The following is a 27,920-nucleotide window of genomic DNA, read 5'->3' on the forward strand; positions in this document are numbered from 1 at the left end:
GACCACGCATGCAGCATTAACTATGGTACAAGAAATGCAAATGCCACTCCTTTCCATGCCAGCATTCAAGAGAATTGCTTTGTTTCCGAAGTCTCCATACATCCATAGCCTACATCTCCACTAGCTAAAGAGTGCTGGGTTGCGCCCCGAAAATAGCTGATATTCAGGCTCTCAACGTGTCGCAGCGTGACGCGCTGAGAGCTTGTAGATCTGCTATTTCCGCAATTTTTGTCCAAAAGTGCCCTCTTTATACGGGATTTCAGCCCCTGTCCCTCTAACACTCTGCACGGCCCTGCACATCTATATACCTCCACAGGTACCAGGGAGAGGAGGGGTCCTCAGGCATGTGTGCGGGGGAGTTCTGGTGGACCTGCAGTGGGTCATGACCTCTGCTCACTGCCTCCGATGGTGAGAACGTTTTTAGTGTATAAAGTATTTGTTGAGGACATGCATTATTTGTCATCAACAAGTTTTTCTTTATCTCAATCAAGCAAAACAAATGCTAAATGAAGTAGGCTTGGTCAAAACGTTGCTGTGGTAACTCTTTATTTTAAACGAGACTAGCCTAATGTAAACGTGTTGTTTCCACAGGAAGTCCATGATCTAAATGTGTTGTTTCCACAGGAAGTCCATGATCTAAATGTGTTGTTTCAACAGGAAGTCCATCTGTAAATGTGTTGTTTCCACAGGAAGTCCATCTATAAATGTGTTGTTTCCACAGGAAGTCCATCTATAAATGTGTTGTTTCCACAGGAAGTCCATGATCTAAATGTGTTGTTTCAACAGGAAGTCCATGATCTAAATGTGTTGTTTCAACAGGAAGTCCATCTATAAATGTGTTGTTTCAACAGGAAGTCCATCTATAAATGTGTTGTTTCAACAGGAAGTCCATCTATAAATGTGTTGTTTCCACAGGAAGTCCATGATCTAAATGTGTTGTTTCAACAGGAAGTCCATGATCTAAATGTGTTGTTTCAACAGGAAGTCCATGATCTAAATGTGTTGTTTCCACAGGAAGTCCATGATCTAAATTGTTGTTTCCACAGGAAGTCCATCTATAAATGTGTTGTTTCCACAGGAAGTCCATGATCTAAATGTGTTGTTTCAACAGGAAGTCCATGATCTAAATGTGTTGTTTCAACAGGAAGTCCATGATCTAAATGTGTTGTTTCAACAGGAAGTCCATGATCTAAATGTGTTGTTTCCACAGGAAGTCCATCTATAAATGTGTTGTTTCAACAGGAAGTCCATCTATAAATGTGTTGTTTCCACAGGAAGTCCATGATCTAAATGTGTTGTTTCAACAGGAAGTCCATCTATAAATGTGTTGTTTCCACAGGAAGTCCATCTATAAATGTGTTGTTTCAACAGGAAGTCCATGATGTAAATGTGTTGTTTCAACAGGAAGTCCATCTATAAATGTGTTGTTTCCACAGGAAGTCCATCTATAAATGTGTTGTTTCCACAGGAAGTCCATCTATAAATGTGTTGTTTCAACAGGAAGTCCATGATGTAAATGTGTTGTTTCAACAGGAAGTCCATCTATAAATGTGTTGTTTCAACAGGAAGTCCATCTATAAATGTGTTGTTTCCACAGGAAGTCCATCTATAAATGTGTTGTTTCAACAGGAAGTCCATGATGTAAATGTGTTGTTTCAACAGGAAGTCCATCTATAAATGTGTTGTTTCAACAGGAAGTCCATGATGTAAATGTGTTGTTTCAACAGGAAGTCCATCTATAAATGTGTTGTTTCAACAGGAAGTCCATCTATAAATGTGTTGTTTCAACAGGAAGTCCATCTATAAATGTGTTGTTTCCACAGGAAGTCCATCTATAAATGTGTTGTTTCAACAGGAAGTCCATGATGTAAATGTGTTGTTTCAACAGGAAGTCCATCTATAAATGTGTTGTTTCCACAGGAAGTCCATCTATAAATGTGTTGTTTCAACAGGAAGTCCATGATCTAAATGTGTTGTTTCCACAGGAAGTCCATCTATAAATGTGTTGTTTCAACAGGAAGTCCATGATCTAAATGTGTTGTTTCAACAGGAAGTCCATCTATAAATGTGTTGTTTCAACAGGAAGTCCATCTATAAATGTGTTGTTTCAACAGGAAGTCCATGATGTAAATGTGTTGTTTCAACAGGAAGTCCATCTATAAATGTGTTGTTTCCACAGGAAGTCCATCTATAAATGTGTTGTTTCAACAGGAAGTCCATCATGTAAATGTGTTGTTTCAACAGGAAGTCCATCTATAAATGTGTTGTTTCCACAGGAAGTCCATCTATAAATGTGTTGTTTCAACAGGAAGTCCATCTATAAATGTGTTGTTTCCACAGGAAGTCCATCTATAAATGTGTTGTTTCAACAGGAAGTCCATGATCTAAATGTGTTGTTTCAACAGGAAGTCCATGATCTAAATGTGTTGTTTCCACAGGAAGTCCATCTATAAATGTGTTGTTTCAACAGGAAGTCCATGATCTAAATGTGTTGTTTCAACAGGAAGTCCATCTATAAATGTGTTGTTTCAACAGGAAGTCCATGATCTAAATGTGTTGTTTCCACAGGAAGTCCATCTATAAATGTGTTGTTTCCACAGGAAGTCCATCTATAAATGTGTTGTTTCAACAGGAAGTCCATGATCTAAATGTGTTGTTTCAACAGGAAGTCCATGATCTAAATGTGTTGTTTCCACAGGAAGTCCATCTATAAATGTGTTGTTTCAACAGGAAGTCCATCTATAAATGTGTTGTTTCAACAGGAAGTCCATCTATAAATGTGTTGTTTCAACAGGAAGTCCATCTATAAATGTGTTGTTTCAACAGGAAGTCCATCTATAAATGTGTTGTTTCAACAGGAAGTCCATCTATAAATGTGTTGTTTCCACAGGAAGTCCATCTATAAATGTGTTGTTTCAACAGGAAGTCCATGATCTAAATGTGTTGTTTCAACAGGAAGTCCATGATCTAAATGTGTTGTTTCCACAGGAAGTCCATCTATAAATGTGTTGTTTCAACAGGAAGTCCATGATCTAAATGTGTTGTTTCCACAGGAAGTCCATCTATAAATGTGTTGTTTCAACAGGAAGTCCATCTATAAATGTGTTGTTTCAACAGGAAGTCCATCTATAAATGTGTTGTTTCAACAGGAAGTCCATGATCTAAATGTGTTGTTTCAACAGGAAGTCCATGATCTAAATGTGTTGTTTCCACAGGAAGTCCATCTATAAATGTGTTGTTTCAACAGGAAGTCCATGATCTAAATGTGTTGTTTCCACAGGAAGTCCATCTATAAATGTGTTGTTTCAACAGGAAGTCCATCATGTAAATGTGTTGTTTCAACAGGAAGTCCATCTATAAATGTGTTGTTTCCACAGGAAGTCCATCTATAAATGTGTTGTTTCCACAGGAAGTCCATCTATAAATGTGTTGTTTCAACAGGAAGTCCATCTATAAATGTGTTGTTTCAACAGGAAGTCCATCTATAAATGTGTTGTTTCCACAGGAAGTCCATCTATAAATGTGTTGTTTCAACAGGAAGTCCATCTATAAATGTGTTGTTTCCACAGGAAGTCCATCTATAAATGTGTTGTTTCCACAGGAAGTCCATCTATAAATGTGTTGTTTCAACAGGAAGTCCATCTATAAATGTGTTGTTTCCACAGGAAGTCCATGATGTAAATGTGTTGTTTCCACAGGAAGTCCATCTATAAATGTGTTGTTTCAACAGGAAGTCCATCTATAAATGTGTTGTTTCCACAGGAAGTCCATCTATAAATGTGTTGTTTCAACAGGAAGTCCATGATCTAAATGTGTTGTTTCCACAGGAAGTCCATCTATAAATGTGTTGTTTCAACAGGAAGTCCATGATCTAAATGTGTTGTTTCAACAGGAAGTCCATGATCTAAATGTGTTGTTTCCACAGGAAGTCCATCTATAAATGTGTTGTTTCAACAGGAAGTCCATCATGTAAATGTGTTGTTTCAACAGGAAGTCCATCTATAAATGTGTTGTTTCCACAGGAAGTCCATCTATAAATGTGTTGTTTCAACAGGAAGTCCATGATCTAAATGTGTTGTTTCAACAGGAAGTCCATCATGTAAATGTGTTGTTTCAACAGGAAGTCCATCTATAAATGTGTTGTTTCCACAGGAAGTCCATGATGTAAATGTGTTGTTTCAACAGGAAGTCCATCTATAAATGTGTTGTTTCCACAGGAAGTCCATGATCTAAATGTGTTGTTTCAACAGGAAGTCCATCTATAAATGTGTTGTTTCCACAGGAAGTCCATGATGTAAATGTGTTGTTTCCACAGGAAGTCCATCTATAAATGTGTTGTTTCAACAGGAAGTCCATCATGTAAATGTGTTGTTTCAACAGGAAGTCCATCTATAAATGTGTTGTTTCCACAGGAAGTCCATCTATAAATGTGTTGTTTCCACAGGAAGTCCATCTATAAATGTGTTGTTTCCACAGGAAGTCCATCTATAAATGTGTTGTTTCAACAGGAAGTCCATGATCTAAATGTGTTGTTTCAACAGGAAGTCCATCTATAAATGTGTTGTTTCAACAGGAAGTCCATGATCTAAATGTGTTGTTTCAACAGGAAGTCCATCTATAAATGTGTTGTTTCCACAGGAAGTCCATGATGTAAATGTGTTGTTTCCACAGGAAGTCCATCTATAAATGTGTTGTTTCCACAGGAAGTCCATCATGTAAATGTGTTGTTTCAACAGGAAGTCCATCTATAAATGTGTTGTTTCCACAGGAAGTCCATCTATAAATGTGTTGTTTCCACAGGAAGTCCATCATGTAAATGTGTTGTTTCCACAGGAAGTCCATCTATAAATGTGTTGTTTCCACAGGAAGTCCATCTATAAATGTGTTGTTTCCACAGGAAGTCCATCTATAAATGTGTTGTTTCCACAGGAAGTCCATCTATAAATGTGTTGTTTCCACAGGAAGTCCATGATCTAAATGTGTTGTTTCAACAGGAAGTCCATCTATAAATGTGTTGTTTCAACAGGAAGTCCATCTATAAATGTGTTGTTTCAACAGGAAGTCCATCTATAAATGTGTTGTTTCAACAGGAAGTCCATCTATAAATGTGTTGTTTCCACAGGAAGTCCATCATGTAAATGTGTTGTTTCAACAGGAAGTCCATCATGTAAATGTGTTGTTTCAACAGGAAGTCCATCTATAAATGTGTTGTTTCAACAGGAAGTCCATCTATAAATGTGTTGTTTCAACAGGAAGTCCATGATCTAAATGTGTTGTTTCCACAGGAAGTCCATCTATAAATGTGTTGTTTCCACAGGAAGTCCATCTATAAATGTGTTGTTTCAACAGGAAGTCCATCATGTAAATGTGTTGTTTCAACAGGAAGTCCATCTATAAATGTGTTGTTTCCACAGGAAGTCCATCTATAAATGTGTTGTTTCCACAGGAAGTCCATCTATAAATGTGTTGTTTCCACAGGAAGTCCATCTATAAATGTGTTGTTTCAACAGGAAGTCCATGATCTAAATGTGTTGTTTCCACAGGAAGTCCATCTATAAATGTGTTGTTTCAACAGGAAGTCCATAATGTAAATGTGTTGTTTCAACAGGAAGTCCATCTATAAATGTGTTGTTTCCACAGGAAGTCCATCTATAAATGTGTTGTTTCAACAGGAAGTCCATCTATAAATGTGTTGTTTCAACAGGAAGTCCATCTATAAATGTGTTGTTTCAACAGGAAGTCCATCTATAAATGTGTTGTTTCAACAGGAAGTCCATCTATAAATGTGTTGTTTCAACAGGAAGTCCATCTATAAATGTGTTGTTTCCACAGGAAGTCCATCTATAAATGTGTTGTTTCAACAGGAAGTCCATAATGTAAATGTGTTGTTTCAACAGGAAGTCCATCTATAAATGTGTTGTTTCAACAGGAAGTCCATCTATAAATGTGTTGTTTCAACAGGAAGTCCATCTATAAATGTGTTGTTTCCACAGGAAGTCCATCTATAAATGTGTTGTTTCCACAGGAAGTCCATCTATAAATGTGTTGTTTCAACAGGAAGTCCATCTATAAATGTGTTGTTTCCACAGGAAGTCCATCTATAAATGTGTTGTTTCAACAGGAAGTCCATGATCTAAATGTGTTGTTTCCACAGGAAGTCCATCTATAAATGTGTTGTTTCAACAGGAAGTCCATAATGTAAATGTGTTGTTTCAACAGGAAGTCCATCTATAAATGTGTTGTTTCAACAGGAAGTCCATGATCTAAATGTGTTGTTTCCACAGGAAGTCCATCTATAAATGTGTTGTTTCAACAGGAAGTCCATGATGTAAATGTGTTGTTTCAACAGGAAGTCCATCTATAAATGTGTTGTTTCAACAGGAAGTCCATCTATAAATGTGTTGTTTCAACAGGAAGTCCATCTATAAATGTGTTGTTTCAACAGGAAGTCCATCTATAAATGTGTTGTTTCCACAGGAAGTCCATCTATAAATGTGTTGTTTCCACAGGAAGTCCATCTATAAATGTGTTGTTTCAACAGGAAGTCCATCTATAAATGTGTTGTTTCCACAGGAAGTCCATCTATAAATGTGTTGTTTCAACAGGAAGTCCATGATCTAAATGTGTTGTTTCCACAGGAAGTCCATCTATAAATGTGTTGTTTCAACAGGAAGTCCATCTATAAATGTGTTGTTTCAACAGGAAGTCCATCTATAAATGTGTTGTTTCAACAGGAAGTCCATCTATAAATGTGTTGTTTCAACAGGAAGTCCATCTATAAATGTGTTGTTTCAACAGGAAGTCCATCTATAAATGTGTTGTTTCCACAGGAAGTCCATCTATAAATGTGTTGTTTCCACAGGAAGTCCATCTATAAATGTGTTGTTTCAACAGGAAGTCCATGATGTAAATGTGTTGTTTCAACAGGAAGTCCATCTATAAATGTGTTGTTTCAACAGGAAGTCCATCTATAAATGTGTTGTTTCCACAGGAAGTCCATCTATAAATGTGTTGTTTCAACAGGAAGTCCATGATCTAAATGTGTTGTTTCCACAGGAAGTCCATCTATAAATGTGTTGTTTCAACAGGAAGTCCATCTATAAATGTGTTGTTTCAACAGGAAGTCCATCTATAAATGTGTTGTTTCCACAGGAAGTCCATCTATAAATGTGTTGTTTCAACAGGAAGTCCATCTATAAATGTGTTGTTTCCACAGGAAGTCCATCTATAAATGTGTTGTTTCAACAGGAAGTCCATCTATAAATGTGTTGTTTCCACAGGAAGTCCATCTATAAATGTGTTGTTTCAACAGGAAGTCCATGATCTAAATGTGTTGTTTCCACAGGAAGTCCATCTATAAATGTGTTGTTTCAACAGGAAGTCCATAATGTAAATGTGTTGTTTCAACAGGAAGTCCATCTATAAATGTGTTGTTTCCACAGGAAGTCCATCTATAAATGTGTTGTTTCAACAGGAAGTCCATGATCTAAATGTGTTGTTTCCACAGGAAGTCCATCTATAAATGTGTTGTTTCAACAGGAAGTCCATGATGTAAATGTGTTGTTTCAACAGGAAGTCCATCTATAAATGTGTTGTTTCAACAGGAAGTCCATCTATAAATGTGTTGTTTCAACAGGAAGTCCATCTATAAATGTGTTGTTTCAACAGGAAGTCCATCTATAAATGTGTTGTTTCCACAGGAAGTCCATCTATAAATGTGTTGTTTCAACAGGAAGTCCATGATGTAAATGTGTTGTTTCAACAGGAAGTCCATCTATAAATGTGTTGTTTCAACAGGAAGTCCATCTATAAATGTGTTGTTTCAACAGGAAGTCCATCTATAAATGTGTTGTTTCCACAGGAAGTCCATCTATAAATGTGTTGTTTCAACAGGAAGTCCATGATCTAAATGTGTTGTTTCCACAGGAAGTCCATCTATAAATGTGTTGTTTCCACAGGAAGTCCATCTATAAATGTGTTGTTTCAACAGGAAGTCCATGATCTAAATGTGTTGTTTCCACAGGAAGTCCATCTATAAATGTGTTGTTTCAACAGGAAGTCCATGATGTAAATGTGTTGTTTCAACAGGAAGTCCATCTATAAATGTGTTGTTTCAACAGGAAGTCCATCTATAAATGTGTTGTTTCCACAGGAAGTCCATCTATAAATGTGTTGTTTCAACAGGAAGTCCATCTATAAATGTGTTGTTTCCACAGGAAGTCCATCTATAAATGTGTTGTTTCCACAGGAAGTCCATCTATAAATGTGTTGTTTCCACAGGAAGTCCATCTATAAATGTGTTGTTTCCACAGGAAGTCCATCTATAAATGTGTTGTTTCAACAGGAAGTCCATGATGTAAATGTGTTGTTTCAACAGGAAGTCCATCTATAAATGTGTTGTTTCAACAGGAAGTCCATCTATAAATGTGTTGTTTCAACAGGAAGTCCATGATGTAAATGTGTTGTTTCAACAGGAAGTCCATCTATAAATGTGTTGTTTCAACAGGAAGTCCATCTATAAATGTGTTGTTTCCACAGGAAGTCCATCTATAAATGTGTTGTTTCAACAGGAAGTCCATCTATAAATGTGTTGTTTCAACAGGAAGTCCATCTATAAATGTGTTGTTTCAACAGGAAGTCCATCATGTAAATGTGTTGTTTCAACAGGAAGTCCATCTATAAATGTGTTGTTTCCACAGGAAGTCCATCTATAAATGTGTTGTTTCCACAGGAAGTCCATCTATAAATGTGTTGTTTCAACAGGAAGTCCATGATGTAAATGTGTTGTTTCAACAGGAAGTCCATCTATAAATGTGTTGTTTCAACAGGAAGTCCATCTATAAATGTGTTGTTTCAACAGGAAGTCCATCTATAAATGTGTTGTTTCAACAGGAAGTCCATCTATAAATGTGTTGTTTCAACAGGAAGTCCATGATCTAAATGTGTTGTTTCCACAGGAAGTCCATCTATAAATGTGTTGTTTCAACAGGAAGTCCATCTATAAATGTGTTGTTTCCACAGGAAGTCCATCTATAAATGTGTTGTTTCAACAGGAAGTCCATCTATAAATGTGTTGTTTCAACAGGAAGTCCATCTATAAATGTGTTGTTTCCACAGGAAGTCCATCTATAAATGTGTTGTTTCAACAGGAAGTCCATCTATAAATGTGTTGTTTCAACAGGAAGTCCATCTATAAATGTGTTGTTTCAACAGGAAGTCCATCTATAAATGTGTTGTTTCCACAGGAAGTCCATCTATAAATGTGTTGTTTCAACAGGAAGTCCATGATCTAAATGTGTTGTTTCCACAGGAAGTCCATCTATAAATGTGTTGTTTCCACAGGAAGTCCATCTATAAATGTGTTGTTTCCACAGGAAGTCCATCTATAAATGTGTTGTTTCCACAGGAAGTCCATCTATAAATGTGTTGTTTCAACAGGAAGTCCATCTATAAATGTGTTGTTTCAACAGGAAGTCCATGATCTAAATGTGTTGTTTCCACAGGAAGTCCATCTATAAATGTGTTGTTTCCACAGGAAGTCCATGATCTAAATGTGTTGTTTCAACAGGAAGTCCATGATCTAAATGTGTTGTTTCAACAGGAAGTCCATCTATAAATGTGTTGTTTCCACAGGAAGTCCATGATCTAAATGTGTTGTTTCAACAGGAAGTCCATCTATAAATGTGTTGTTTCAACAGGAAGTCCATCTATAAATGTGTTGTTTCAACAGGAAGTCCATGATGTAAATGTGTTGTTTCAACAGGAAGTCCATCTATAAATGTGTTGTTTCAACAGGAAGTCCATCTATAAATGTGTTGTTTCAACAGGAAGTCCATCTATAAATGTGTTGTTTCCACAGGAAGTCCATCTATAAATGTGTTGTTTCCACAGGAAGTCCATGATGTAAATGTGTTGTTTCCACAGGAAGTCCATCTATAAATGTGTTGTTTCAACAGGAAGTCCATCTATAAATGTGTTGTTTCCACAGGAAGTCCATCTATAAATGTGTTGTTTCCACAGGAAGTCCATCTATAAATGTGTTGTTTCAACAGGAAGTCCATGATCTAAATGTGTTGTTTCAACAGGAAGTCCATGATGTAAATGTGTTGTTTCAACAGGAAGTCCATCTATAAATGTGTTGTTTCAACAGGAAGTCCATCTATAAATGTGTTGTTTCAACAGGAAGTCCATCTATAAATGTGTTGTTTCCACAGGAAGTCCATCTATAAATGTGTTGTTTCAACAGGAAGTCCATGATCTAAATGTGTTGTTTCAACAGGAAGTCCATGATGTAAATGTGTTGTTTCAACAGGAAGTCCATCTATAAATGTGTTGTTTCCACAGGAAGTCCATGATCTAAATGTGTTGTTTCAACAGGAAGTCCATCTATAAATGTGTTGTTTCAACAGGAAGTCCATGATGTAAATGTGTTGTTTCCACAGGAAGTCCATCTATAAATGTGTTGTTTCAACAGGAAGTCCATCTATAAATGTGTTGTTTCAACAGGAAGTCCATCTATAAATGTGTTGTTTCAACAGGAAGTCCATCTATAAATGTGTTGTTTCAACAGGAAGTCCATAATGTAAATGTGTTGTTTCAACAGGAAGTCCATCTATAAATGTGTTGTTTCCACAGGAAGTCCATCTATAAATGTGTTGTTTCAACAGGAAGTCCATCTATAAATGTGTTGTTTCAACAGGAAGTCCATCTATAAATGTGTTGTTTCAACAGGAAGTCCATCTATAAATGTGTTGTTTCAACAGGAAGTCCATAATGTAAATGTGTTGTTTCAACAGGAAGTCCATCTATAAATGTGTTGTTTCCACAGGAAGTCCATCTATAAATGTGTTGTTTCAACAGGAAGTCCATCTATAAATGTGTTGTTTCAACAGGAAGTCCATCTATAAATGTGTTGTTTCAACAGGAAGTCCATCTATAAATGTGTTGTTTCAACAGGAAGTCCATCTATAAATGTGTTGTTTCCACAGGAAGTCCATCTATAAATGTGTTGTTTCCACAGGAAGTCCATCTATAAATGTGTTGTTTCAACAGGAAGTCCATCTATAAATGTGTTGTTTCAACAGGAAGTCCATCTATAAATGTGTTGTTTCCACAGGAAGTCCATCTATAAATGTGTTGTTTCCACAGGAAGTCCATCTATAAATGTGTTGTTTCAACAGGAAGTCCATCTATAAATGTGTTGTTTCAACAGGAAGTCCATCTATAAATGTGTTGTTTCAACAGGAAGTCCATCTATAAATGTGTTGTTTCAACAGGAAGTCCATCTATAAATGTGTTGTTTCCACAGGAAGTCCATGATGTAAATGTGTTGTTTCCACAGGAAGTCCATCTATAAATGTGTTGTTTCCACAGGAAGTCCATGATGTAAATGTGTTGTTTCAACAGGAAGTCCATCTATAAATGTGTTGTTTCAACAGGAAGTCCATCTATAAATGTGTTGTTTCCACAGGAAGTCCATGATGTAAATGTGTTGTTTCCACAGGAAGTCCATGATGTAAATGTGTTGTTTCAACAGGAAGTCCATCTATAAATGTGTTGTTTCAACAGGAAGTCCATCTATAAACGTGTTGTTTCAACAGGAAGTCCATCTATAAATGTGTTGTTTCCACAGGAAGTCCATCTATAAATGTGTTGTTTCCACAGGAAGTCCATGATGTAAATGTGTTGTTTCCACAGGAAGTCCAAGCTGACGGTCGTGTTGGGAGCTCACTCCCTGAGCCCAGAACCTTCTCAGCAGATCTTTGGCACCACCAAGAGGCTCCGGCGGTTCGTCTGGGGATATTATGCACACGACATCGGCCTGATCAAGGTGAGTAAATAAGTCCTCTGTGGGTGTACCCCAGGGTAGGTAGTAGGTACCCTAACATGTTCTTAACACATTTCGTCCGGAGATCAGATTCTAAAAATGTCTTCTATATCCTGACAGTTTTCTGAAAAAGCTATGTTTCTATTGATTGATTGATTGATTGATTTATTAACAGTTTGCAGAATTACAGTACATTTCAAGTACAACTCAATACAAAGACTGTTAACAGTGAGTGGACGACCATAAAGCATTACACTTGTTTACAATAGGGCCCACCATTTTCAATTCATCAAAACATTTAGAGACGAGACCTATACAAGCTCGTAGCTGTCTTCATGAAGATATCCTGATGAAGGCCACATAGGCCCAAACGTTGCTGTTTCATATAAAGATATCCTGATGAAGGCCACATAGGCCCAAACGTTGCTGTTTCATAAAGATATCCTGATGAAGGCCACATAGGCCCAAATATTGCTGTTTCATATAAAGATATCCTGATGAAGGCCACATAGGCCCAAACGTTGCTGTTTCATATAAAGATATCCTGATGAAGGCTGCATAGGCCCAAACGTTGCTGTGTTCATAAAGATATCCTGATGAAGGCTGCATAGGCCCAAACGTTGCTGTTTCATAAAGATATCCTGATGAAGGCCACATAGGCCCAAACGTTGTTGTGTTCATAAAGATATCCTGATGAAGGCTGCATAGGCCCAAACGTTGTTGTGTTCATAAAGATATCCTGATGAAGGCTGCATAGGCCCAAACGTTGCTGTGTTCATAAAGATATCCTGATGAAGGCTGCATAGGCCCAAACGTTGTTGTGTTCATAAAGATATCCTGATGAAGGCTGCATAGGCCCAAACGTTGTTGTGTTCATAAAGATATCCTGATGAAGGCTGCATAGGCCCAAACGTTGTTGTGTTCATAAAGATATCCTGATGAAGGCTGCATAGGCCCAAACGTTGTTGTTTCATAAAGATATCCTGATGAAGGCCACATAGGCCCAAACGTTGTTGTGTTCATAAAGATATCCTGATGAAGGCTGCATAGGCCCAAACGTTGTGTTCATAAAGATATCCTGATGAAGGCTGCATAGGCCCAAACGTTGCTGTGTTCATAAAGATATCCTGATGAAGGCTGCATAGGCCCAAACGTTGCTGTGTTCATAAAGATATCCTGATGAAGGCTGCATAGGCCCAAACGTTGTGTTCATAAAGATATCCTGATGAAGGCTGCATAGGCCCAAACGTTGTGTTCATAAAGATATCCTGATGAAGGCTGCATAGGCCCAAACGTTGTGTTCATAAAGATATCCTGATGAAGGCTGCATAGGCCCAAACGTTGTGTTCATAAAGATATCCTGATGAAGGCTGCATAGGCCCAAACGTTGCTGTGTTCATAAAGATATTGTTAGGAGAATATTAATTCTCCTTTCGTTAAATACAATTAATTCTCTATAATTTTTCATTTTATAATGTGTATTGGGATTTCTGTATAATGCTAGAGGTTACTGCATGTGTTGATCCTCACATTCCAACATGTCAAAGTACTCAACTAGGCTTTCCGAGGTCTGCAGGTTTATACTGATAAATAAGGACAAGGTCAGAGGCTCTGGGTAAAAGGGCCACTGCCGAGCGTATATTATTCGGCTCGGCAGATGGGCACCCTTTTTCTCAGGCTTATCTTATCGGGCCGGGAGACTCCCTGCTACAACTCATCAATGGGTTCCGGCCTAAAACTGCACTCCTTGATGGGAGCAGATCAGTTGTAATCTTGTAATTAACAACCTGTCATGTAGGACCACCTCTTTCTGAAGAATCCTGTGTGTTTATATATTCAAACCAAAGTGATTTTTGTCCATGTTCATGCGGAGTCTCGTTCTGAGAACTCGTGTCTGCATCATTTCGTACGATCTTAAGACTTGGAATAAATATACCACTCAGACCAGTCAAATTCTTCAGAGTTCCTTTATTTCCTCATCTTGTGTATAAAAGTCTCCTTTCAATTGGCGCCGCGAGCAGTGGTCCAGGACATCGCCCTCCAGGCCCTTCGGGTGTTTTGCTGTCGGCTGATTGATCATCACGGAGGCTCTCTGCCAACCGCCCCGGACCGCACGTAGCACCAGCGAAGGGGGAGCCCCGTTTACAAGCACCCGGAGGGACCAGGAGTAAGCGTATACTGGGTCATCAAAGAACCAGACGAGACATTACACACGGTGAGGTTTTTCTAAAAACTAAAATCTTGTTCCTGTGAATCGGGGGGGAATTTTCAAGGTTGTAAAACTAATTGAGTATTAACTCACATATTGGGCCCGTACCTGCATATGTCATAAAGTCTGAACGGAGGTCCGTGTCAGAGGTTAGTCTAATGGTCTGTAAGCATTCGAGGTAGTGGTGAAACAGAGATTATTCTAAGGTCCGCAAAGCATTCGAGGTAGAGGTGCTGCGAAGGTCAGTTTTCTGACGGTTAGTTAATGGTCTGCAAAGCATTCGGGGTAGTGGTGCATAGCAGAGGTTAATCTAAGGTCCGCAAGTGTTCGAGGTAGTGGCACGCGGAGGTCAGTCTTAATATTAAGGTGTTCTTGACACTTTAAGTGACTGAGGGTATTTATGCTTGTTTAACCCACGGTATAACCAGCCTAGCTAAAGAAATTTAACTAGAAAAGGTCACTGAGATCGTTATCAGTGAGGAATAAAAGATGGGCAACCATCAGTCGGCTCCCAATCTAGTGATGGAGAAGGAATTTTGGAGCCAGGTAATGAGAGACATGAATGCTAAATACGGGCCTGTTGCTATTAGTTGTCTGTCTGAGTGGTACCTCATGGGTTTTCCAGAGAAAGGCTCTCTGAGTGTCAGCAAATTGATAGACCTGGGTGATAAGCTGACTGAGGCAGAAAATGAGCTAGTTAAAAAGAAAGGCATTCACATGGTTAAAAAGGAAATTCTGACTAAATGTGCATTACACAGAAGGGTACACGGCTATTGGCTAGAAGAGGCACAGCGCAGACACACACAGGCTTCTGACAGTCTACCCAAAACTGAAGCTATGACAGGGGCATGCATGAAAGAAAATGACTCAGATAAAACAGTACCGCTTTCCTCTGATAAAATGAACCCACATATACACCTGCAATCTCTTTACCCACTCCTCCAGTTATTGCAGTCCCGTGGAGTGGATCCAGATCTGGACCTGTGCCCGCCTGGACCCGGACGCGGTGGTGGGACCGCCCCCGCCGACTCTGAACCCCCGTCCACCCCGAGCCTGGCTTCACCACCGCCGCCTTACACCCTTCCGCCAACTTTCCAGGCTCCATCCGCCAACTCCTCGACATCCACTAATCTACCTCCCCACTCGTTGACATTCAGCCAAGGCACTGCAAATTCTGCACAAAGTGGACAGCAGCAACTATTAACCCCTTCACAACCTATGACGGGGATGGACGTGCAGCATTGGGTTAATGTTTCAGCACCACAGATGATGCCTTTTTCTACAATGATACCACAATGGATAGCTCCTCTCTCTGCTCCGCCAGCTGTCAACTCTACTTTTCCAGTCCCACCTGCGGCCTGGGCGACGCCCGGACCTCTCATATCAACGCCGCAGACGACACCCACACCACCTCCTCCCATATCGACACCACCTACTCCCCCAGCACCACAGCACGGCCTGCACGCGATGCAAGCACCTGCCCAGACCGGAGTCCTGACACGCGCAAAAGCCAGGGGAGGCCACGGCCCCCAACCCCGTCATGGCCTTGACCCCAACTACGAACAGAACTATGAGACTGAAATGCAACTTCCTATGGTGGAAGTGGCCGGGGCAAACGGGGACGTAATGATGGTACAGCGTTTGTGGAACCCAGAAGAGGTCAAGGTGTATGCAGCATCATTGAAAAGCCCCTCCATTGTGGGAGGAGAGGCCTTCACGAGAGAATTCAGAATCTTTTGCTCGACCTACCGACCTACATTCCCCGAGATTCTTGGACTACTGGCCAAACACCTTGACGCGACCCAGATGAGAGTCATTCTGCGCTCCTGCGCGCGTCACGACACTGAAAGGCCCGACCTGCCGGACTATCTCCAAAACTATGGTTATAGAGACGGATTGGAACGAGCATGTGAGGAAATAGAGAGATTATTTCCTGTAAAGAAAGACCTGGGGGCGGTGACAAAGATAATCCAGGAGAAAGACGAGAGGATGAAGACTTTCTTTGTGAGACTGGAGGACGCCATGACCACATATGGCGGGTTTGACTTGGCAGACCCACACGCGAAGGCCCTGATGACGACACTACTCCTGTCAAATATGAGGGAAGAGATCTCAACCAAAGTCAAAGACGGACTTTTGGATTATAGCAGTAGTGAGCCAACTCTAATTCTCCGACACGCACAGCATGCTGAAAACCAACTGCTGGCAGAAAAAGAAAAAGAAAAGGGGAAGAGAGAAAAACGAGCGGACGCAGCACACCTTTCCATGCTGTCAAAAGTGGAACATTTGACTGAAAATGATGCAAGAAATCAGAGGAACGACAGAGAGGAGGGGGCTGAGAGAAAGGAGAGAGAAAAGGACCGTGAGAGGGAGAGAGAGAGAGAGAGGGACTACAACCATGAGAGAGAGAGAGACAGAGATTATCAAAGGGTTTACAGGCCAGGAGACAACACTTCACAGTGTTTCAATTGCGGGTCTTATACGCACTGGAGGAATGAATGCCCCCACCAACGAAACAAGCAGAAGAAACCATGGGTGAAGAGGCGGGCCGGAGACGGAGAGGTAAAGGATGGGGGGAAAGAGTCGCAGAGGGGGGGGGGGCCGCCGCTGACTAGGCCAGGACGAGGCCGGTACAGATCTCCATCATCTCCACGTGACTGCGGTACAAGGTCAAGTATCACACACCAATACACCGCAAATTACAACACCCCCTGAACCATTAGGAAGCCACACCCCACGCATTGCACACAAGACAACACAACCTGTCACTGACAAAAACATAATCCCACAGCCGCACGCACAGACAGAAACACAATCACACACCAATACACCGCAATTTACAACAACCCCTGAACCATTAGGAAGCCACACCCCACACATTACACACAAAACAACACAACCTGTCGCTGATAAAAACATAATCCCACAGGACAACGCACGCAGCCAGACACCCTCTGATGTACCCAGACACACTCCATCGCTGCACGCGCAGACAGAAACACAAAACACTCAATCACCACTTGATTACATCACACTGAAAGAATGTATTGTGTTCCTAGAAAAGAAATGGTTTCCTGCCTCTCAATTTGCCAAATACGATCCCTCTGTGTCAAGTAAAATACTGCCTGTGTACCATATGACAGTGAATGGGGTGGAAATTGAGTTTCTAGCTGATTCAGGGGCCACGTACTCCACACTGCGTGCACGTGATATGGGGCGGGTTAAGCTGGGAGGTCGAACTGTTTGTACAATCAGTAGCTCAGGTCAAGTGACAAAAGAGAAATTCAGTGTCCCTTTACGTGTGACTGACGGTATTCAGAGTTTAAAACATGCATTTATCATGTCACACACTTGCCCTGTCAACCTGTTGGCCAGAGATTATTGTGTGCCATGTCTCTGGCGTTGATTCCCTCTGTGGAAGGTATGAAGGTGATGCACATGCCTTTTGAAGGAGAGAGTGACGTCACTAGCAGGGAGGGTGATTTACAGTTGGTTCAAATGGTGTTGCTAGATCCAAACGTAGACAGCAGGTCCTTTACCCCCTATCAGAGTGTGAAATTGGATCCAATGACACCAGTGTATGAGTATCAATCCCGTCTGATAGATAGGGACAAGACAGACAGGTTGTCATGCTTGGCTAGGGAGTATGTACTAGACAAAAGAACAGTGTTCACGCCCAGTGAGAATTTATGCTATACAGTACACACCTCACCAGATCAAGACCTGGCCTTTGAGGAAATGTGGTTTAGCAAAGAAACAGATGAGACGCACATCACAAATCTTTACTGGACTGAAACGGCAGCGTTTCTCTCGGTCCGGCTAGACAAGGAACTGGTTGAATCATGTGATGTGCGATCAGATAGGCCATTCGTAGAGCTGTGCAAAATTCCATCTGAACAGCTGATCCCGCTTGTAAACCATGTCTTCGCCTCTACAGATTGGGTGTGTATCACTCCAGAAATATCTTATTCTCCAGGAACACACGCCTGGAGCACAGGCCTGGCTGTTTTGGCACATTCCCAACGTTCTGTCTCTCTAAAGGAGGAATCTCCCCCGGGCGTTGCCATAGCAACAACAGCCCCCACCGCTGTTCAGCCCTGTCTGCTATCAATAGGAGACCCTATTCTCTCTACAGTGCCTTCGTCACTGTGGCCAGCTCACGATTGTGACATTGGGTTAATCAAAGGCTGTACCCCAATTACAATTACTCCTAAGTCTGAATACAGGCCACACACGAAGCAGTACCCAATTAAACCGGAGAATATAAAAGGTATTACTCCAGTCTTTAATGCTTTACTCAAAGCTGGCATCATTGTCCCGTGCCCTACGTCTCCGGTTCGATCCCCCATACTTCCAGTACGGAAGTTAGCTCCTGATGGTTCGGTCAAGGGCTATCGATTTGTGCAGGATCTGAGAAGTGTTAATCTGCATACTGAGAGCATACCAGCAATAGTAAGCAATCCATATACGATACTCAGTGGCATCGATAAGGAGGCACGGTTCTTTAGTTGCATAGATCTCGTTCAGGCATTTTTCTCAATAAAGGTCGAAGATAAATCCCAAATCTGGTTTGCTTTCAACTTCCTAGGGAAAACTTGGACTTTCACGAGGCTCTGCCAAGGGTTTCATAACAGCCCACATCTATTTCACAGAGCGCTGACTGACGTACTGGAGAGTTTGCAGCTGCCGCCTGGCTGTGGCTATCTCTCCTACGTAGACGACATTTGTGTATTCGGCCCCACTCACGCTTTAACCACAGAGGCCACGATAACTACACTGTGTCACCTTGCAGAGGCGGGGTTAAAAGTCTCGATACAGAAACTCCAGTTTGTGCAAGAACGTGTGACCTTCCTGGGCCATGACATCAGCCATGGGAGCAAACACTTGTCATCCAAGCGCATTGCTGCCATACAAGCAATCCCCCGCCCCCTAACAAAGAGACAATGCATGTCTTTTTTGGGCGCAGTAGGGTTTTGCAGAATGTTTATCCCAGATTGCAGTGCCATGATGGGACCTTTGCATGACATATGTCACGACCATTCTCTAACAACCATGTCTTCTAAGTTACAGTGGACCCCTGAGGCTGTCGACGCCTTCTCCCGTCTGAAAAACGCACTTTCCAGGTGTCCTGCCCTAGGTCTGCCTGACAGTGAGAAACCATTCATTCAGTTTGTGGATGCGAGAGACGGTCACATGAGGTCGGTGCTAACTCAGCCAGCAGCTGGCACATTAAGGCCGGTCGCCTACTTTTCAGGTAAGTTGGATAGTGTGGCAAGAGGGTTGCCATATTGTTTACAGAGCGTTGCTGCGTGTGACTTAGCCGTGCTGGCCTCTAGAGATTTTGTGTTATACCAGCCATTAACTCTTTTAGTGCCACATGCTGTATCACATCTTCTTCTTGAACAGAAAGCCTCACACATGACAGCTGCTCGCTATCAACGGTACTATTGCAACCTTATCGAAATGCCTCACATTACTGTAAAACGTTGTCTCACACTTAACCCCGCTACTCTTCTCCCTGTTGAGACGGAGGGGGCGCCAGACGAAAAAAACTTGGAGCCCCATGATTGCCTGGCAGCGGTCGCTTCTGTCTGCCTACCCAGGCCAGACTTGAAGGACACCCCCATAGACAACGCTGACATGACGCTGTATACTGACGGCTCCGCTTCTCGGGACAAACTGCTTGGTGTTAACAGGGTCGGCTATGCGGTATGTACAGACTTTGAGACCTTGATTTCCGGGCCGCTGCCTGGAAACCTTTCTGCACAGGCTGCAGAACTCTGTGCTTTGACTGCAGCATGCCACTGTGCTAAGGGCCTAATAGTAAACATACATACGGATTCACGCTATGCTTGGGGAGTTTGTCATAGCTTTGGAGCACTCTGGCAACTGCGAGGGTTTAAGACCTCGGCCGGCCTGCCCATTTTAAACGGTAAATTAGTAGCTACACTTCTGACAGAAATATTGTTGCCAAAAGCCGTTTCCATCATGCATTGCAAAGCTCACAGCCGTGATAATTCTTTGATTAGCCGGGGCAATATTAGGGCGGACACCGCAGCCCGAGCCGCGTCACTTTTGCCTCTGCCTGTCAGTTCTTTACAGCTACTGAGTGAGATCGCGCCCACGGAGGAGGGACTTGACCTTCGCCAGATGCAGACTTTCGCCTCTGCAGCAGATAAGAAAAAGTGGGGGCAGGCGGGAGGTAAGTGTGATTTAATTACAGGGATATGGACGGGGCCCCCTGACGGAAGGGGCCTACAGAAGCCTTGTCTGCCCTCCCACTTCTATACCGCTATGGCAAGTATTACACATGGACAGGACCATGCTTGTGAAGGGGCCATGCGGTCCGCTCTGGCAGTGAGCTGGTACGCAAAGGGGTTTTCATGTGTAGCAGATAACTTCTGTAGAAAGTGTGTGATCTGCAAACAGAACAACTCCCAAGGGACTGTTCATGTCTCTATCCGAGGAGCCCATCCCACTCCGAATTTACCTTTCGACCATATTCAAATGGACTACATCACCTTGTCCCCGTGCGAGGGAAAGAAACATGTTTTAGTATTCTGTGATATGTTTTCTAAATGGACGGAAGCCTTTCCAACGGCTTCAGCTAATTCTGCCACTGTGGCAAAAGCTCTTCTCAACCACATTGTCCCGACCTTTGGCCTGCCGGCCCGAATCTCAAGTGATTCGGGCCCCCACTTTGCCAACAACGCCATCACCCAGTTAGGTAAAGTCCTCGGCATAGACATAAGGAAACATTGCATTTACTGGCCCAGAGCAGCTGGGGCTGTGGAGAGAACTAACTTCATTTTAAAATCGAAACTCACTAAGATAGGCAACGAGACGGGTCTATCTTGGGTGAAATGTGTCCCCCTAGCCTTGATGTACATGAGAATGCGACCGCGCAAATCTGTTGGACTGTCCCCTTATGAGATTCTCTTTGGCAGGCCCCCTCGGACAGGCTGGGCGATCCCCGGGGGGGCGGGACCAGGGATAAACGCAGGAGACATGCTGCCTCTTGCGACCAGTGAACTCATCACCTACTGTGCGGCTATGTCTAAAAACTTAACCTTTATTTCCCGCAGTGTTGGAAACGCTCTACCTCGACCCCTGGAAGCTGGGGTCAAATGCCACGACATCCAACCTGGTGATTGGATTTTCTACAAAGACAACAAACGATCCACCTGGAACTCTCCACGTTTCCGGGGGCCCTATCAGGTCCTTCTTACAACCCACCTGGCTGTCAAGGTAAAGGAACGAGACGCCTGGCTTCACGTGACGCACTGTAAGAAGTTCCTTGCCCCGCCCAGTTCAGCAGCCGTGCCTGTCACAAAGCCAGCCGGACGACCAGAGGAGGAGGAGAGGCGCACGACGCGAGGAAGAGGAGAGCTAGAGAAGGAGCAGGCAGAAACTGATTCTCAGGTGGGGGAGGAGAGCTAAATAGAAGCCCACGTGATATAGTGGTGAGTTAGCCAGACAAGAGCTACTGTCTGCGCAACCTCGATGGCTGACGCAGCCAGTGTTACCACTTACGCCTACATTGTCGAATCAACATACAGCCCTTCCACCCAGACAACCACCACTGTCCGCACACTGTCAGACATCACCGTTACTACTACGGTCACAGACGGAGCTGACGCCCGGCCATTTGATAGGCCTCCTGCAAACATATTTGCACAAGGCCTTCCGCCACACGCTAGAAGGGCACCCCGCCCTGCACAATGGATCCCTCAACCGAATTGGATGCCTCCTATCCCCCGCCGCAGACGGGACCGACAGCCCCAGTAGATCCACCCAGCGATGACTCGGACGCCGGCTCGTATGTCTACATGAGCCCATCACCTGACCTGATACGAGCCGGCTTCGAGGTTATGGAGGAGGGAGGGCTTGACAGTCTGGAGGATGGATTCACCAGATGTCTCATCATTCCCATCGCGATGGTGGCTCAGAGGAGAGCCGCCAGGGAGCGACGGCGACGACGTCGTCGTGCCATTGATCTCATATCCGTTTGTACGCTTCTGTCATTCTGGTTCGGAAGCGTCATATGGGTTTGGGCAATGGCCAAGACTACAACAAAGGCTACATCAGGGAATCACACTGACAACCAGACAACCTACTACCCCGACGATCTCCTATGCAGCCTCCTGTGCACGGAGGTACACCAGGCTGACAACATATCCGGGCTGCCACTGATCGGCTCACGCCCGGCCAGGGCCAAGAGATCCACTGAGCCACGCTCTTATGTAGAGCGGCAACCGGCTCAATTCCACGCCAAGAATGTCACACTTCTGAATGCTGCTACGTCAACTGTGATTATTGATGTATGTGATTATGTGTCCTGCAAACCCAATCCTTCAGTATGGGCATGGTACCCGGTTTATTTGTGTTATGTACAGAGGGGGAGGGATGTAACATGTGGGTCATGGAATCAAGCAATTTGGGCAACGGACGGGAGCTGGGGTTACCTCCTACACACTGATTTCACTAAGCTAAGACAGAGAATGTCCATTGCTAAAGTTAACCAACACACTACATCTATCCTATTGACCCTACAAAATGCTCTCCTGTCCGATCAAGGCTGGTATGTAATGTGTATTTGGGCAGCGGGTACAGACCCGTGCGGAGCAATATTTCTAGAAATAGCTCCCACAGCCCTCCCTAGCCTTGTCAATCACACACGCGAGAACACTGAGTATCACCGCAAGACCATACTTACTGAAACCTTGTCCCATTTGCGCCCATTGACCTATCCCGCTGACCATACACACTATGACGACTTAAACAGGACCAGCATAACTGATAACCTTTGGTATAATTCTCTACACATGATGTTGAAGAGGTCTGACTTAAGTGGTAATAAGTCTTGCTATGCATGCTCCCTCTTTCCAACGGCTCAGACCCATTCTATCCCTGTCAAGCCACTACAAATGACCGCGATTCAGATCGCATGCAGATTTGCCGTCCTGACACCACATGTCTCTCCTACCATTCTGTCTGACTGTGCACGACTTAATGTTTCATTACAACAGGACAACACTCCTTTCCGGATCAGAAGCCGCGACTCCATCTCTCTCTACACTGACGCCAAAGACTGGAAAGTCTACAATCCAGTAGGTCAGATTGACGAGCGTCTCATTAATGACGCTTTCCCTGTCTGCTTCAAGCGTACAGGGGATCCAGTGTCTAGAGAGGTGGGGGAGCTTTCTGGTTGCGTTAAAACCCTTGACTCTACATGTTCCTTCACTGTTAACCGTGATGGGCATTTCTTCCATACCACACGTTCCTCCTGTCTCATCCCTGACCATTCTGACCTCGCTAGTGCATCCCTACTCAGCCCTGACTTCACCTCTGACATTGCGTGGCCCGGTGACGATGGCTTCGGAGCAACCACCGACATGGTTTGGCTCTGTGGTATGAATTATTATCAGGTCCTGCCACCAAACTGGAAAGGTATTTGCACTCCCGTTTTTCTCATTCCCCATGTTCAGATTTATGACAAGCTGATATACACCACACACCATTACCCCCACTATAGGCCAGTAGGTTCACTCGCACGCAAGACACGTGACATGGGGCACATCATGGTGAGTGGGGGGGAAAAGTTCTTGGGAGGCCTCCTCCCTTGGTGGGGCACTGTTAGCCTTGCACATCACATTGACCGCCTGCACCTAGAACTTGAGAATTTCACTGCATACACTGTACAAGGTTTTGAGGCTCTGCGTCCCTTTGAGAAAGCGGCTAGGTTAATGATTTTGCAGAACAGAATTGGTTTGGATTTGGTCTTTGCCGCACAGTCAGGATTATGTCATGTTCTCTCTGATAGTTGTTGTACTTTCATACCAGACATCTCGGGTAATCTATCCACTGTTATTAATCACATGAATTCCCTCCTTGACGACATGAAGGCTGAAGAAGTGGCTGAACCCGCGGGGTGGTCTTTTTGGTCATATTTCGCGAACAGCTCATTAACTGCGTGGTTCATGAGACTGCTTGCCCCCGCGGCCTTGATTTTCATATTCCTGTTCGTTTTCGTCTGCTGCATTGTTCCACTGGTACGCATGTGTATTAGTCGTATAATCTATGGCCAGCTGGTTCAGTATCAACTAGTCCAGGCTACCGAAATGCAGGAGGTGGAGGAGGCTGACTACAATCCCTTTGATGTTTAAATGTATTCTCCAATCCATTTGAGCTCTAACTGTGTTCTTGTGATCCTATTTTGCATTGATTATTGTTTAAATGTTTGATAGTATTACTTTTTGCTTTGCTAAAAAACCATACGAGTGCTTTCATTTGTAGAAAAAACAGCCTGCTATGTTCTTCCTAGCTGTACTTTCTGATGTGCCATCCCTAAAACTCTATATGAGGGGGGATTTCATTGATGTGTGCCTTACAGTTAATGTCCTATTTTGTTGGAGTACATCGACATGTTATTTACACTAAATCTCCATTATAATTGTATGTTCACGTTCATTGTTTGATTGTTTAGTTAAAGTGTTTAAATAAACAACAGGGAGGATTGTTAGGAGAATATTAATTCTCCTTTCGTTAAATACAATTAATTCTCTATAATTTTTCATTTTATAATGTGTATTGGGATTTCTGTATAATGCTAGAGGTTACTGCATGTGTTGATCCTCACATTCCAACATGTCAAAGTACTCAACTAGGCTTTCCGAGGTCTGCAGGTTTATACTGATAAATAAGGACAAGGTCAGAGGCTCTGGGTAAAAGGGCCACTGCCGAGCGTATATTATTCGGCTCGGCAGATGGGCACCCTTTTTCTCAGGCTTATCTTATCGGGCCGGGAGACTCCCTGCTACAACTCATCAATGGGTTCCGGCCTAAAACTGCACTCCTTGATGGGAGCAGATCAGTTGTAATCTTGTAATTAACAACCTGTCATGTAGGACCACCTCTTTCTGAAGAATCCTGTGTGTTTATATATTCAAACCAAAGTGATTTTTGTCCATGTTCATGCGGAGTCTCGTTCTGAGAACTCGTGTCTGCATCATTTCGTACGATCTTAAGACTTGGAATAAATATACCACTCAGACCAGTCAAATTCTTCAGAGTTCCTTTATTTCCTCATCTTGTGTATAAAAGTCTCCTTTCAATATCCTGATGAAGGCTGCATAGGCCCAAACGTTGCCGGTTCCCTATTAAAGTTGGTTCACTGCATTTGAACACAGTGTGCGGGTGTTTGTTCCTTTTTCATTGTCGGGCACCGTACCCTCTCCTACGCACCTGTTGCCTGTAGGGGGCACCGTACCCTCTCCTACGCACCTGTCGCCTGTAGGGGGCACCGTACCCTCTCCTACGCACCTGTTGCCTGTAGGGGGCACCGTACCCTCTCCTACGCACCTGTCGCCTGTAGGGGGCACCGTACCCTCTCCTACGCACCTGTCGCCTGTAGGGGGCACCGTACCCTCTCCTACGCACCTGTCGCCTGTAGGGGGCACCGTACCCTCTCCTACGCACCTGTCGCCTGTAGGGGGCACCGTACCCTCTCCTACGCACCTGTCGCCTGTAGGGGGCACCGTACCCTCTCCTACGCACCTGTCGCCTGTAGGGGGCACCGTACCCTCTCCTACGCACCTGTCGCCTGTAGGGGGCACCGTACCCTCTCCTACGCACCTGTCGCCTGTAGGGGGCACCGTACCCTCTCCTACGCACCTGTCGCCTGTAGGGGGCACCGTACCCTCTCCTACGCACCTGTCGCCTGTAGGGGGCACCGTACCCTCTCCTACGCACCTGTCGCCTGTAGGTGTGCAAAAGCCTTGCATTTTATGCAAACATGACATGAAATCCTTTGACTCTTCCAGCTGGATCGTGCGGCCACGGTGACCCGGGCCGTGCGCACCGTCCAGTACCAGCAGGACCAGAACCCAGACCCCCCCGCTGCCTGCGGGTTCTTCTCATGGGGCTGCAGCCCCCCTCCCCCTCCGCAGCCCACCTACCCCCCCATCGGCGCCGAGGTGGTGACGGCGGGTTGGGGGCGGGGCGGGAACTGGAAGTCCAACGGCAGCGAGGTGGCGAGCAGCGGCGGCTCGGTGCTCAGCGAGGCGCTCATCGAGGTGAAGGAGCCGAGCTTCTGCTCCGTCAGCACCGCTGATTACTCCCAGCTGCTCTGTGCCACGGCGTACCGCAACTGCTACGGCTGCGCCTGCGAGGTACGTCTCAGTGGCCGGTTAACCTCAGTGTCTGGGAGGTCTTTCTGACCCCATTTTGAGATTTTTAAAGGGGCATTCCACTCATTTTCAACATTTTACTGTCATTAATACACCTTAGAGCTGTTGTGTGGAAATAATAATAAAAAGTCCCCCCATTCTGTGTTTCCTAGAACTTGAAACACATCTTGATGACGTCATCAAGATGTGTTTCACCATGTTAATGATTTTTTTCAGATCTCCAGTTCTAGGAAGGACTTTTTTTAATTATTTCCACAGCTCTAAGGTATATTAATGACATAGTAAAATGTTGAAAATGAGTGGAATGCCCCTTTAAGTTGATTATCTTTGCCTGTGAAGCTCTCAGAAGGTCATGACTTTTCCTAAATATTCAATACAAATCATCTGTTTTTTTTAGTTTTTGTATTTTTTAGGGGTGCTAGCCCCTCCTATACAGGTATAATGTTTGTCTTTAGTTCAATGTTTGTTTTGTAAACGCCATTGACAATGAAGGGAAAATGTACGTCATAGTGTCCCTCATTACGTCGTATTGTCTCTTTATTGTTAATGGCGTTTAATTTTTGTGTTGTCACCGTTTGTTTTACATCACCATTACATCACCTAATCAACATGAGTTAGACTTTAATATAATAGCGCCCCTCACTTCACATGGGTGTGATTTTTTCATCTGAAAGACCAGTTTCTTTTTTCACTTTACATTTTTATCCCATGATTTTGTAACCCATTTTTTTCACCCAGTGTCAATATTATCTAATGTACACTTCCTCTGCCAACCTGGGGAGAGCAACGGACTGACCTCATGCTTCCTTCTATGCATGAGGAGTCCAAGCTGCTTCTTTTCACGTGACAGGGGAAAGTTTCACCGGTTGGACGTAGCACGTGGAAGGAACACGTTATTCCAACTAGTTCCTTTTCCCCTCCATCAGGCGGCCCGGCTGGCCAGGGGGAGGCGGTATAGAGACCAGTTCCTTTCCCCTCCGTCGGGCGCCCCGGCTGGCCAGGGGGAGGCAGTATAGAGACCAGTTCCTTTCCCCTCCGTCGGGCGCCCCGGCTGGCCAGGGGGAGGCAGTATAGAGACCAGTTCCTTTCCCCTCCATCAGGCGCCCCGGCTGGCCAGGGGGAGGCGGTATAGAGACCAGTTCCTTTCCCCTCCATCAGGCGCCCCGGCTGGCCAGGGGGAGGCAGTATAGAGACCAGTTCCTTTCCCCTCCGTCGGGCGCCCCGGCTGGCCAGGGGGAGGCAGTATAGAGACCAGTTCCTTTCCCCTCCATCAGGCGCCCCGGCTGGCCAGGGGGAGGCGGTATAGAGACCAGTTCCTTTCCCCTCCATCAGGCGCCCCGGCTGGCCAGGGGGAGGCAGTATAGAGACCAGTTCCTTTCCCCTCCATCAGGCGCCCCGGCTGGCCAGGGGGAGGCGGTATAGAGACCAGTTCCTTTCCCCTCCATCAGGCGCCCCGGCTGGCCAGGGGGAGGCAGTATAGAGACCAGTTCCTTTCCCCTCCGTCGGGCGCCCCGGCTGGCCAGGGGGAGGCAGTATAGAGACCAGTTCCTTTCCCCTCCATCAGGCGCCCCGGCTGGCCAGGGGGAGGCGGTATAGAGACCAGTTCCTTTCCCCTCCATCAGGCGCCCCGGCTGGCCAGGGGGAGGCAGTATAGAGACCAGTTCCTTTCCCCTCTATCAGGCGCCCCGGCTGGCCA

At 44.1% G+C, this 27,920-nt stretch overlaps 2 protein-coding genes across 2 annotated transcripts in view; one reads left to right on the forward strand and one right to left on the reverse strand.

Moving 5' to 3' along the window:
• Positions 1-27,920, forward strand: part of LOC306913886 (complement factor D-like) — a gene marked incomplete at its 3' end in the record, with an annotated part of 58,633 nt that overhangs the window by 30,170 nt on the left and 543 nt on the right. Inside the window, exons 3-5 of the mRNA XM_079490700.1 lie at positions 317-408; positions 11,698-11,830; positions 25,859-26,206. Coding sequence (XP_079346826.1) covers positions 317-408; positions 11,698-11,830; positions 25,859-26,206 — 573 coding nt within the window. The remainder of the gene's footprint in view (positions 1-316; positions 409-11,697; positions 11,831-25,858; positions 26,207-27,920) is intronic.
• LOC306913784 (dolichyl-diphosphooligosaccharide--protein glycosyltransferase subunit STT3B-like) overlaps positions 1-27,920 on the reverse strand; it is a gene marked incomplete at both ends in the record, with an annotated part of 175,928 nt that overhangs the window by 21,552 nt on the left and 126,456 nt on the right. The window lies entirely within an intron of this gene.

Source organism: Electrona antarctica (assembly GCF_951216825.1).
Source record: "Electrona antarctica genome assembly, chromosome: 21".
Classification (NCBI taxonomy): Eukaryota; Metazoa; Chordata; class Actinopteri; order Myctophiformes; family Myctophidae; genus Electrona; species Electrona antarctica.